This window comes from Notamacropus eugenii, chromosome 6 (genome assembly GCF_028372415.1).
Source record: "Notamacropus eugenii isolate mMacEug1 chromosome 6, mMacEug1.pri_v2, whole genome shotgun sequence".
In the NCBI taxonomy this organism is placed as follows: Eukaryota; Metazoa; Chordata; class Mammalia; order Diprotodontia; family Macropodidae; genus Notamacropus; species Notamacropus eugenii.
The window spans coordinates 136168772-136182057 of NC_092877.1; the positions used below are offsets into that span (position 1 = coordinate 136168772).

Below are 13286 nucleotides of genomic sequence, written 5' to 3' on the forward strand. Positions count from 1 at the left end.
CTTCTTGCTATTTCTCATATCTGGCAAATTCAAGGCCAAGGTTCTTTTCAGTGAGATGTTGGGGAAATTTGTTTTTTTCTTATGATAATTCAGGTGGCTTCAGCCCTGCGTAATAATAAGCATTGTAGTATAACTAACATCTGCTCAGCACTTCTGGGCTTGTAAAGTTCTTTAAATACATTCTTTACTGCATTCTCATAAGTCTGAAGGAGCTAATGCAAGTGTTATAATCGTGTCAATTTTACTGGTGAAAAAAATAGAGACCAAGAGAAGATTAATGATTGAACTCAGGTCAACTCCCAACAGCAGTGCTCTTTCCCCCATCAACACTGCTTGCCTCATTGGTCCCCAGCTATTGGTTCCCCCAACAAAATAGTAGGAATTCAGAATTTCTCATTTAGATAAGCAGTATAGGTCCAGATCTGATTAACACTGTCTGTTCTTCCCTTATAGCTTCTTGAACAGATTACCAGGATTTAGGTCACCATGTTTTTCTTGTACACATCTCTCTCAGAAAACAACTGCAGATTCTACATTTGCCCTACTATTCACAGTCTTACACTGAGGTTCTTTTGCCTTCTTAGGCGCTGAATTTTCTCCTCATTTTCTAGTCAGTCCTTTCAAGTTCTTATAATCAAATGTCTTTCTATGCTACACACAGAATTACTTTTCCTTCACCCACAGATTCACTCCATATCTACTTGAAAACTCTTAACATGCAACACAAACATTAGCTCTTTATCTGTACTCATGTTTTCCTTCTCCTCTTGGGAGAGTTTCCAGCCTTCAAAATGACCTTTTCTGTCTCTGAGGTTCCTTCCTGACATCCTTTAAAAGGCCCGGAGAATCACAGGGGCCTGCCTTCTTCTGCCACCTCAGATACACAGCTGTACCTCTTTTTCTGAATGACCTCGATAACATCCTGAAAATCTGACAATGTGAACAAGAAGAAAAGCATCAGAATGTAAGAATAATATGTGTCAATGATGTGGCATAGTTGATCTTGGGATGCTTTAAAAGCTGATTAATTAATGGCTGCATTAATGGGACAGAATGTTATCATGGCCAAGGGGCTAAAACTAGCCAAGGGTGGGGTGCAAAATGTCTAAGCGAGAAGCTGGCTTAGGCTCAGAGTTTGATGGAGATGCATTGGTAGATTAAACTATTGGTTTGCCAAGTACTCAATATTTATCACTAATATTCTACTACTGGAGTGTTTGTCACATTAAATATTCAGTTTATCCTGTAGGAGAATTCTAACAAAGTATTTCTTCCTTCTCCTCAACCTCCCCTGTCAACTCCACTTGAATGGTCTGTGCCTACCATCACGAGTTTACTTACAGTGAGCCCATTTTTATAATATCAACATGGGTAGCATATTTGTTGTTTTATGAGTATATGTGTGTATAGATACAGATGAATAGATAAAGTTTTCTTAAATGTTTACTACATGCCAAGCACTGTATACAAGCTTGTATAAATATAAGCAAACAAGGTGTCCCTGACCTCAAAGGAGATTAAATGCAAATGGGGAGAAGAAGCTAGGTGATATGGTGGATAGAGCACCAGCCCTGGAGTCAGGAGGACCTGAGTTCAAATCTGACCTCACTCACTTATTAGCTGTGTGACCCTGGGTAAGTCACTTAATTAACCCCAGTTGCCTGCCTAAAATATTCTAATGGGGAAAGAACCTAAAAAGATGAGCTAGAAAGTGCGGAGGTGGGAAAGGGAAGGTACCCAGATGGGGTGGAAAGTGTCAGGTGAAAAGAAGGAAGAATCTGAAAAGTCTTAGGTATAAGTGAGGTCCTTTCTAAAATACTAATCCTGGGAAGGAAGTTACCTATCAGGGACAAGGGCAGAAGTTTTTCTTAGGGATGGCAAGGTAGCATTTGATCTAAAAAGAAACTAGACATGAGTTTAGGTCCCTAGTAAGTGGTTTTGGGCTTAAAAGGTGAGTCTTGTTATTTTCCCCATCAGAAACCTAAGTAAGAGTTATTAAAGTGAGATATTCAACCAAAACAGGTCTCTCTAAATTTATTAATGATTTCTTAATTGACAAATCTAATAGCCTTTTCTCAATCATCATCCTTCTTGAACTTTCTGCAACCTTTTGACGCTATAAATTTCCTTTCTCTCTTTGATAATCTCATCTTTCCAGGTTATTAAATGAGATATTTGTAAAATACTTTGCATTGAAACTGATACATAATAGGCACTTAACAAAAGCTCATTCCTTTCCTCTTCCCACTTTCCTGATATTGCTCTTGCCTGATTCTCCTGGTTCTCCTCCTGTCTGACTGTTCTTTCTCTGTCTTCTTTGCTGGATCATCATCCATTTCATGCCTTACTCTCTGTGAGTGTCCCCTGAGGCTCTGGCTTGGGTTCTCTTCTTCCTCTATACATTTTCACCTGGTGGTTTCATCAGTTCCCAAGAATTTAAATATTATTTTATGTAGATTATTCTCAGATCCATTTGTCCAACCCTAAACTCTCTCCTGACCTCCAATCTCCCATCTGGATTACCTACCAGACAACTCAAACTGGATGTCTGTAGACATCTTAAATTCAACATGTCCAAAACTGAACTCGTTACTTTCCCTGCCCCAACCCTCCCCTCTTCTTAATTTTCCTATTGCTATATCAAGTACCTCTATCTTCCCAGTCACCCAAGGCTCACAACCTGCCCTCTTTACTTTCCTCACCCTCTTGGATGCCTCACTTTCCCTCTTCTCCCTCATCCCTGGCCATGGCCAATCATTTGACAAATCCTATCATTTCTACCTTCATGACATCTCTCGTATATGCCCCCTTCTCTTCTTTGACATTGTCACCACTCTGGTGCATGCCTTTATCACCTGGACTATTGCAACAGCCTTCTGATTGAGCTCCTTGCTTTAAGTCTCTCCCCACTCCAATCCATCCTCCATTACCTCCAGGGTCAATATAAAATACTCTGTTTGGCTTTTAAAGCTTTTCATAACCTGGCCCCTTTCTACCTTTTCAGTCTTCTTCCCTTTATGTCCTCTCTGGTCCAGTGATACTGGCCTCTTTCTTGTTTCCCTCCTCCCTTATTAGGGCAGTGTAGCACAGTGGAAAGAGCACTGGCTCTGGAATCAGCAGTCTTGGGTTCAAGTGCTACCTCTGACGATATGTGTGATGTTAAACTTTCATCTCCCTGGCCTTGGTTTCTTCCTTAAAATTTTTAAAATTAAATTTATCTTTTTTTTTCAATTCTCAGGCATTTATTTTTGACGCCTTTAAAAAGATGATGCTTTTTTGAAACAGCTATCACTTTTAGATGAAGCTCTCTTTTGTAACAAAGCAACACAAACCAACACACTGGCCATGCCTCACAACATGTGTCTCATTCCTTGCCCATGGTCCACCACTTCTACAACTTGTTGAAGATGTTATGAAGGAAAAGTCATTCTTCAAGGTGGAGTCGGAATGGCTGTTCTCTGAGATCTCTTCCAACTCTGAGGTCCTGTGAGTTTGTGATTCTGTTATTCCCTCCTGTCTGGACTTTGTTTAAAAACAACAGTGGCACATTCCAAGCAGGACTCTTCATCTGAGTATTATTCACTGCCTAGAATGTATCCAGAAAATCTGCTCATGTAGTCAGTCCTCTTGGCTCAGGCCCCAACTGAAGCTAGTTTGATGAAGCATTTCTGGTGTCCTGTAGCACAGAAATCACTCTCCATGATGTATCCTGACCTCCAGAGCAGGGGAACTGTAGACCATTGCTAAATAAGGGGTACACTGACAGTTCATTACCTCTTGCAGCTCCTCATCTGTCCCCCAGGATAGAACCTTTCAGATTCCCTACCAACCTCTATTGATTTTCCTCAGCCCAGAGATCAGATCTTGTGAAATGATGCTGCCACCAGCCCCTTGGTACTTCTTGCTCAGCAGAGTAAGGACTCCAGCCAAACCATGCTCAAGGCCAAGAAACCTTCCGAGGACTTCATATCTTGTGATAAAGGTCTCAAGTGAGAAATTCCTTTCCACGGTAAGAGAGCCAGCTCCACCTCTGTTCACTCAGTCTTGTTTATGTGGCTGTGTGAATGGAGAGCTGGGACCTCTTGCCACATTTAAGTAAGACCTGAGTGAGTTGTAGCCCTCAGGGCATTAGGGCCGCAGGAGGGAGGAAGGCCGGCCAGAGTCCTTTCCACCTCTAATGAAAAGCAGAATGATTTGCCTGTTTATTGGCTGGAATGACGGAGTGTGATAGACTTGCTATTAGTGGCTATTCTCTAGTATAGGGGTGGGGAACTTGCAACCTTAAGGACACTTGGGGGCCTCTAGGGCCTCCAAATTTTACAGAACAAGCCCTTTTATTAAGCAGATTTGTTCTGTGAAGTTTGGATTCAGACAGAGGGCCACACTGGAGAACCTAGAGGGCCACATGTGGCCTCAAGGCTGCAGGTTCCCCACCTCTACTCTAATCCGGCCTAGAGCTGGTATCAGAGTAAGCTTTATAGCCATAGCAGGGGCACTGTGGTCAGGAGGGTCTGATCTAATGAGGAGGGTTAGATCAAAAGCGGTAACGAGTGGGAAAGGTTTGCAAACCTTAAAGTGCTGTGTAAATAATGTTAAATTAATTTATCCCCAAGGGCCAGGATAAGGCCACGCCCTGCTTTTCATTAAAGTGGAAGGAGGATACTGCCCTGCCTTCCTCTTCTTTGGCTACCCTCTGGGTCTACAATTCATTCAGATCCTACTTAGAGCAGGTAGGAGGTCCCTACTTTCCATTCACACAGCCACTCCCCTAATTTAGGTCCCCTTTGTGTGTGTTCATCCTTCATTGCCAAAGAAAACCATGCCATCAGAGAAATGATGACATGACTTGCACTTGACTTTGTTTTGAGTGAGGGAGGGCTGGCTGTGCAGGTCACCAGCCTCACTTCTCCTCCAGAGCCATCTGAATCCAGTGACCAGATATTCATCAGGATGACTGGAGATGACCCAGGATGAGGCAATTGGGGTTAAGTAATCTGCCCAAGGTCACATAGCTAGTGAGTATCAAGTGTCTGAGGTGAGATTTGAACTCAGGTCCTCCTGACTCCTGCACTGGTGCTCTATCCACCGCACCACCTAGCTGCCCCCAGGTCTCCTTTACCCCTTGCCCACACTATTGCAATAGACTTCTGATTGAACTCTGCCACAAGTCTCTCCCTTCTCCAATTCATCTTCTATTTAGTGGCCCCAGTGATTTCCCAAAGCATAGGTCTGACCATGTCATCCCGCATTCAGTAAACTACCTCAAGAGTCAAATAATTTGAATTTGTCATTTGATAAATTTGAATCTGTCATTTGGAATGCTTCATGACCTGACCCCTTCCCACAATTCATATCTTCTGACACAGCATTCCCCTTCATGTACTGTACAGCCCAGTCACCCTTGCCACACTCGATGCTCCCTCTCTCATCTCCATGCCCTGGCCCTGCTTGGAAGACTCTCCCACCTCTGCCTCCTTGTTCCCTTCAGTTCTTTCAAGGATCAGCTCAAACCCTATCTCTTGAAGGTATTCTCCCCTATTAGGTTATTTTCATCTACACTGTGTTTCTTGTAGGTACTGGTGTACATATGTGTCATCTCTCCCATCCAAATGTAAGCTATCTGAGGACAGGTACTATTTTTATGTTTTACTTTGTAAGTTCAGGATTTAGCATAGTGACTGATGCATTACATAGTTTAATGCTCATTGATTAAATGAATGGAAACATTTATTAAATACTTACTGTGTGTTGGACATTGTGCTAAGAGCTGGCTATGTAAACATAAGAGCAGACAATCGTTGCCCTTAGAGAACTTTTATTCTAACTGGTCAGACAGAACATCTAGAGGAGGTGTAACGGGGAAGAAAATTATAGTCTGGGAGACTACAAATCACAAAGATGGTGACGAGGGAGCCCACTGAGCCGTCCATTAACATACCCTTCCCTTTTCCCCCCTTAATAGTATTTTATTTTTTCCCAATTACATGTAAAGAAGTTCATTTTTGTAAAATTTTGAGTTCCAAATTTTTCTTCCTCCCCCTTTTCCTTGACCCCTCCCTGAGATAGCAAGAAATCTGATATAAGTTATACATAACATACCCTTTCCAAAGACACCAGAGAATGGTGATTTGATTACAGTTCTCTGAGAAAAAGATAGAAAATTGGGGGAAAGGGGCGTGGACAGAGAAGAGGGTTCAGGAGAGGCCACAGGGCTGGAATTGGCTGGGATGAAGATGAGATTGCCTGGCCCCAGGGACTGTTTGACTGACTATTAATTTTAAATGGTAAACAATCTCAGTCTCAGTTCTGGGGTATAGATAGAGAAACATTGAAATAATCTTCATACCCTCATAGGCCCAGCTGCAGCTTCTTGCTTCTTTCAAGTTTTAGACACAATTGCAAATTGCTTTGCTCTAAGTTTCAAAGCCTACCACTGAAAGTGCTTGCAGGAGATGGATGAGTCACACGGTAGATATTTTGGGGTATGAGCTCATTTGCACCCAAATCACTGCACCTATTGCTACCCTCCTCTTCCCTCACCAGCTGGATGTTTGGAGAACTTTGTGTAGTGGATTCTGGTTGTTAAACAAAAGCTGGTAGTTTATTTTCTTGTGCTTTTGGGGACTCTTCAGTATGTCTACGTAGGTAAATGTTGGATGCTGGAAACTTTCATGTACCTGATCTGGAATACCACCCAGCAGAAGAGGGGTATGACTGGGATGATAAAGCTCAAGGTAGAGCATTGCAAGAAGAGAATTTCCCAAAGAAGGCTAGCTATTTATTTGGGGAAGTTAAGGAAAAGTGAGATACCTAGAAAGAAGAATCTTAAGAAATTTTAATAGCATTTTTAATGGAGTACAACTCCTCAGAGTTATATAGGTAGATTAAATACTGTAGATTCAGACCTAGAAGGGACCAGCTAGTTCAGACCCTTCAATTTACAGATGAGAAAGTGGAGTCCATTTGTAGTAAGCAGCAGAGCCAAGCTTGGAACCATTCTGAGTGCACATTCACTGTGCCTTTCACTAGACAATGGTGGCCTCAGAAGGAAGCTGAGGTTTCAGGAGCTGCCTCTAGAGACACTTTAAAATGGGAGATTAGACAAAATAACCTTACCTTGTTTAGAATTAGCTGTTGGACATTTTCGTCTGTGATTTTTTTGTGACTTATTTTCTGAGTTTTAGCCAGTTCCTCATTACTCAATGAGAAGGGTGAAGTACAGTGTCCGTGCCTAATATTCCTCCTGCATCCCCCATGATGCCACATGGCTGAGTACCTTTTTTGATACTTTGAGTCTTGACAGATCTGTGATTTAATCTGAGTGAATACCTCCTCCAGTGGCTCTGATCCCAAACCATTCATTGCCTGTCCATTCTATGGGACCCTTACTCGTGTCCCCTGTAAATATGACACAGGAGATCATGAATCATTCATTGCTTGTCCATTCTGGACAAGCTTTACATAATGTCCTTCTGATGTTGAGTGAGTACCAATAGAATATGTTACCTATCTCTTGATCTCATTATAAGACTATGATCCACTTCCTTTTCTGATCATATATTTCTTTGGTTATATATGCATATTTTTTTCTTGAAGAGTTGGGTTTTTTGGTTTTGTTTTTTGGTAACATATTGTAGCCAGCTCCCAGTAAGAAATAACTTTGCCCTTCCATAAAAATCAAGTAAGGCATTCAAATAAAGATAAACGTACTCATCTAAGGCATTCATCACTGTTAGGGAGAATGACCAGTACAGAATCCAAGTATGAGAGGGATTCTGGATAGGTTATGAGTCCTTCACATACAACTATTTGTGGATAGCATTGCATGAAACCACAGAATAGTATAGATCCTCCTAAAGAAGAAATGTAGTCACTCAAATGGTAGCTAGGTGGTGAAGTAGATAGAGTGCCAGACCTGAGAGTTTAAATCCAGCCTGAGACATTTAGTAGCAGTGTGACTCTGGGTAAGACACTTACCCCTGTTTGCCTCAGTTTCTTCATCTGTAAAATGAGCTGGAGAAGGAAATGGCAAAGCACTCTAGTATCTTTGCCAAGAAAACCCCAAATGGGGTCACAGAGAAACAGACATGACTGAAACAACTGAAAATTAAGTGAGTAGAGAATGCTGCACACATCCGTTCCACAAATACTTCACCACTGATTTGGGGATTGATTGGAGGTGACTGATACTACTGAGTGATGAGTCAAATGCCTCCTATTTGCAAAGATTTCTTATATCCTGAGTAAAATCTTCAGTAAACCCTTTGAGGAACAATTTAAATTCTTTTTTTTCTGTTTGTACTAGCAAGCAAGAAAAAGTACAAAAAATGATTGTTTTTTAGGGTTATATGAAAAAAAGAACACCACGGTAACATCTTCCATATTCTCAGTCAGTTTCTGTTTGCTGTGAATTAACTATTTAATATGATATACATAATATAATTAAAATAGTGTTGGGTTTTGAGTAAGGAGATCTAGCTTTGCTATTCATTGAACATGTGTGTGACTATAGGTAAATCACTTTCCTTCTTTGGGCCTCAGTTTCCTCATCTGTAAAAGGAAAGGTTTAGAGTAGAAGACGCCAAACGTGCCTCCCAGCCCTATTCCTAGGATCCTACGATGTAGACTAGTCATTCCCTATTCTGAATCTGTGATTCCATGTAGGACAGGAATCCCTTCATGCACACATAGATGTAGAGTCTATCTCTGCCTTTGGGAATTCAAAGATATTCTTTCTTACAACTGCCTGTGGTCTTTTCCCTCCCTCCTGATTGCCTGAGCTGCACACATTTCCCTCCTGCTTTGGGTTAAGTAGAATAAAGTTGGCTCAGCTTTTGGAGTCATTCAATACCACTCCTTCAGGGCCATGAGGATCTCTGTGATCGACCTTCTCTCTTCTCTGTTTACAGTTTTTCTGGGTAGTGCCGGTGACTGACCTCACTTTGCTGGCTGCCAGTATGACTGAAAAGAGGCTAAGGAAAAGAGCCTAAGCAATTTATTTCTTTAGAAGCATCTTACAGGCTTCAGACAAGTTGCTCCTAAATCCAGATCAGGTTTTTTTGGGGGGGTGAAAAGTTGGTTTTTCATATCTTCTCTTTTGGTTGCTTATTTTAAAAAGATCCTATCTTGGCTCATGAGAAGAGTAAACTTTGCAGATTGTTAGTATTTGGCATTATTTAGTATTTTAGTATTAGTATTTAGCATGCCAGATATTTAGTATTGTATTTTAGTATTATGATGGGAAGGCATGGGGCAGTCTCCAAGTAGAAACAGTCTGTGTACCAAAAATTTCTCTTTGAGTCGGTTATTTGGGAACAGAATGCATTTTCTCTTCGGAACAATATTATAAGTGATGATTAAGTTCCCAGACTAGTCCATGAAGTCAACAAAATACAAACACAGTGTAGACGGAATCTGATACATTTGTCAGGAAAAAAATAGTAGAAAAGAGCACTGTTGTAATTTAAGTTATTGCACAAAACAAAAAAACAGTATGCCTGAATAAGAAATATTTTTTTTAAAATACTGTGAATGCTGGTGCTTCAGGAAAAACATAGATTTAATTAGAAGAAAACGAGGACAGAATTGTTTGTAGAGATTCTTAAAAAGGACTTCCAGGCACTTTCAAAGGATTTAGATGTTGATGCCAGTGGTTCTAAGAAAAATTATTTTAAATTTCCTTTTCCCTAACATAAGTGCATCTCTAGCTTTTTTCAATGCTTGTCAACCATGAAAGGTCATTTTCTTTTGTTTTTGCTTACAGATGGAAGAAAAAAGTGGGGGGAAGAGAGGAGAGACTTTCCTTTGTTGCAGTTGAGCAAGATTTGGTTAAGAGAGTCAGGATGAAGAGGACTAGGAAGATATATCTGTAAGAGAATGAGATTGCCTGAGGCAGGATCAGCTGTGTGTGTGTGTGTGTGTGTGTGTGTGTGTGTGTGTGGTGTGTGTGTGTGTGTGTGTGTGTGTGTGTGTGTGTGTGTGTGTGTGTGTGTGTGTGTTGGGGACAGCACAGCAAATAGAGTGCTGGACCTGAAGACAGGAAGACCTGAGATCAAATCTAGCCTCAGACACTTCCTAGCTGTATGACCAAGGGCAAGTCACGCAACCGTGTTTCCCTCAGTTTCCTCATCTGCAAAGTGAGCTGCAGAGGAAATGCAAACCACTCCAGTATTTTTGCAAAAACCCCAAATGAGTTGGACATGGCTGAAACAACTGTGAGTGCGCACACACACATACACACACATATATAGGCACACGAGTGATGGAGGAATGAATAGGGAGGCAGAGCATGGCCTCTGTGCGATTTTGCAACCTGTAAGCAGCCCATCGATGACTATGATATGAGGTCTGACTAAGGCTAAATGATGAACTAAGCTACAGTGTGGAACTGTATTCATTTATTTCCTGATGTATTCTGAAGTTCCCAGGGTGCAGCCTACATTCTGGGGAGAGTCCCTTTTAAGTAGAAGCACTTATAACAAAGGATAATATACTGTAACCCTTTTTTGCTAATGTATTGAGTTAGTGTTTTCCTTTGAGATATATCATAACCACTTGGAACCCCTTACTTACCCTGCTTGTCAAGAGCTCAGAGTCACAAAATTTGAGAATTGAGAGAAACCGTCTTATTCCTAGAAACTATGCCTCCTCAACACGGTGCAAGATTATATTAGCTTTTTTGGTTACTGTATCAGTCTACTGAGTCACAACGAACTTGCAGTCCACTAACACTCCCAGCTCTTCTTCAGAAAATTGTTGCCTAATTATGCCTCCCTTACATATTCCTTGTGAGGTTGTTTTTTATACTAAAAATTCAAGACTATTAAATTTAATCTTAGAACCCAGTGCTTTAGTCCATTATGAGGATCCAGACTCTGGCATGTAGCATGCTGACTCACTACTATTTTTTTTCTTTTTGCAACTTTTTTGAGAAGTCTTACTGTGCGGGCTCCCTCCAGACCTCATTCTCAATATGTGATTCAAAGGTAATAGTCACTTTCTCAAAACTGTATTGAGGATAGTTATGAAAATCTGTGCCATGCCAGCCTCCCATCCAGATAAAAGCTACCTGTGTCAAAGGTGTCTGAGGGTATTAAATATGGCTTGGCAAGGCCAGACTGCCCAAAAGACCAATCATGAGTTCAGAAAGACCCTTCATAAATGCAGCCTTCAGTGCCATGGCCAGTCAGTGATCTATAATGTCTAAAGGATAGGAAAAGTGGAACTATATTGATAACTATGTCAGAAGTAAGGCTTTGTCTTTATGTTTAAGTATAACCCAACTTCAAATCACCATCCCACCAAAGATTCACACTTTTATCCTCCTATCCATGCTGTTACTTTTAATGGTATGTTGATGGCTGGTATGGGACTATGAAACCTACAGGTCTAGAGTAACATTTCCTAGATTGTAAGCTCTTTGAGGTCAAGGACTGTCTCTTTTTTTTTAAATTGTATCTCCAGTGCTTAGTACAATACTTGGCTCATAATCTTTGCTTAATGAATGTCTATTGACTGACTCATCACAAGGGGGTACGCTAGCAGTAGTTGCATCCCTTGTACCCACTGCTTGTCCAGGATCTGGTCAGCTTTAACATATCTTTGATAACTCTACTTGAATACTTAGTGGCTTACTGGTAATGCTTACCACATAACTATTTCTTTTGGAGAATATTTGATATTAAATGTTGGAAGATGAGCAGGAGAGATGGATCTACTTTACATCCTCTTAAATTAGCCCTTTGAACCTATGATAGATAGTTCCTGAAAAGAAAGGAAATGGTGGGAAAGAGATATTGGGCTATACATGTTGTCTATGTGCTACTACTAGCCCAGGTCACCTTGGTTGCCATTAAGATATGGGGTATGGAGGGAGAGATAGAGATAGAGAGAGACAAAGAGACAGAGACAGAGACAGACGCAGAGGCAGAGACAGAGACAGAGAGAAGGAAGTTCAATAATTTAGGAGCAGGTCAGGAGTCAGTGTGCAGTTGGCAAGTAGAAGGCACAGGATGTGTCCATAAGTCAGTTGCTTGTAACTCAGAGAATGACTCAGTAGCATGAAAATAGCTTGGCTAGAATTTTAAAATGTAAGCCTTCTGGTCTAATTGTTCCATTTCATGACAGAAACATTTGTAGTTGTTCTTAAATTTGGAGGTCTAAGCTTGTCTTTGCTCCTTTATCTCCTAGTTATCACAGAATAAACAACAGCCTTTCTGTTGTTTTTTTTTGGGGGGGGGGGAGGTGGAGCTCAAGAGCAAGTGTTGAATAGTTATAGCCTGGAGAAATCTGTGGTCTTTCTCAATGGGGGCCTTGATCATTGGAGGACCCTTGTAGTGCATTTGTGTTGGGCTCCTGGAACCCCTTAAAAACCTTTTTTTAATTAAATTAAATTTTCTTAATTAACAAGCATTTATTTTCTCTCCCTCTCGTACTTCTCCCCTATGCCCCCCAAAGAAATATAGAATCCTTGTAACATGTGCATAGTCAAGCAAATTCTCATTTTAGCCATATCCAAAAATGTGTCTTATTCTGAATCTTATGTCCGTTACCTCTTTGTCAGGAGGTGGGTAATATTCTTTATCATACATTCTCTGGAATCACAGTTGAACATTTTGTTGGTCAGAGTTCTTAAATCTTTCAAAACTGTTTTCCTGGTTCTGTTCATTCTACTCTGAATCAATTCATACAAGTCTTCCTATGTATCTCTAATAATATGAGCTAGCATTTATGTAGTCCATTAAGGTATGTGAAGTACTTTATAACATTATTTCATTTGATATAGCAATTATAGTTGGTAGGTGCTATTATTGTCCCCATTTACAGATGAGAAAACTGAGTCACAGAGCAGTTAAAGTGACTTACCTAGGGTCACAAAGCAGGACATAACTCTGGGAGTAGCACCCTGTCCTTGGTGCCAAAGGACCGATTTCTCTAAACCCCGTTGCCCCTTCTTTCTTCTTGTAAAATGCCATTCCATTACAATCATTTGCCATAATTTGCCCACTCTAATTGATGGGTACCTCCTCAGCTTTCAGATCTTTGCCCTACAAAAAGGACAGCTATAAATATTTTTGTACATATGGGTATTTTCCCATTTTGTCCTCTTTTCGCTCTAAAGAGCCTAAAGCTTGATGATGGTATTTTGCAATACCTCACTTTCAATCTTGCCACATCTTTGGATAAGGCTGTCCCTAAAGGAGTATAGACCTATAGCAAATCATGCTGTGTACCCTTCTGGAATATTTTTGTACAAGTGAAATAAAGCAGGATGGTACTGTGGATAG

The 13286-nt window shown here is 40.8% G+C and overlaps 1 protein-coding gene across 5 annotated transcripts in view; it reads right to left on the reverse strand.

Annotated features, from left to right (window-relative positions):
- The window catches only part of SETD7 (SET domain containing 7, histone lysine methyltransferase), a 155881-nt gene that overhangs the window by 84693 nt on the left and 57902 nt on the right, over positions 1–13286 (reverse strand). For all 5 annotated transcript variants that reach the window (XM_072621084.1, XM_072621085.1, XM_072621082.1 and 2 more), the window contains one exon: positions 12865–13046. In XM_072621084.1, coding sequence (XP_072477185.1) covers positions 12865–12988 — 124 coding nt within the window. In that variant the 5' untranslated portion in view covers positions 12989–13046. The remainder of the gene's footprint in view (positions 1–12864; positions 13047–13286) is intronic.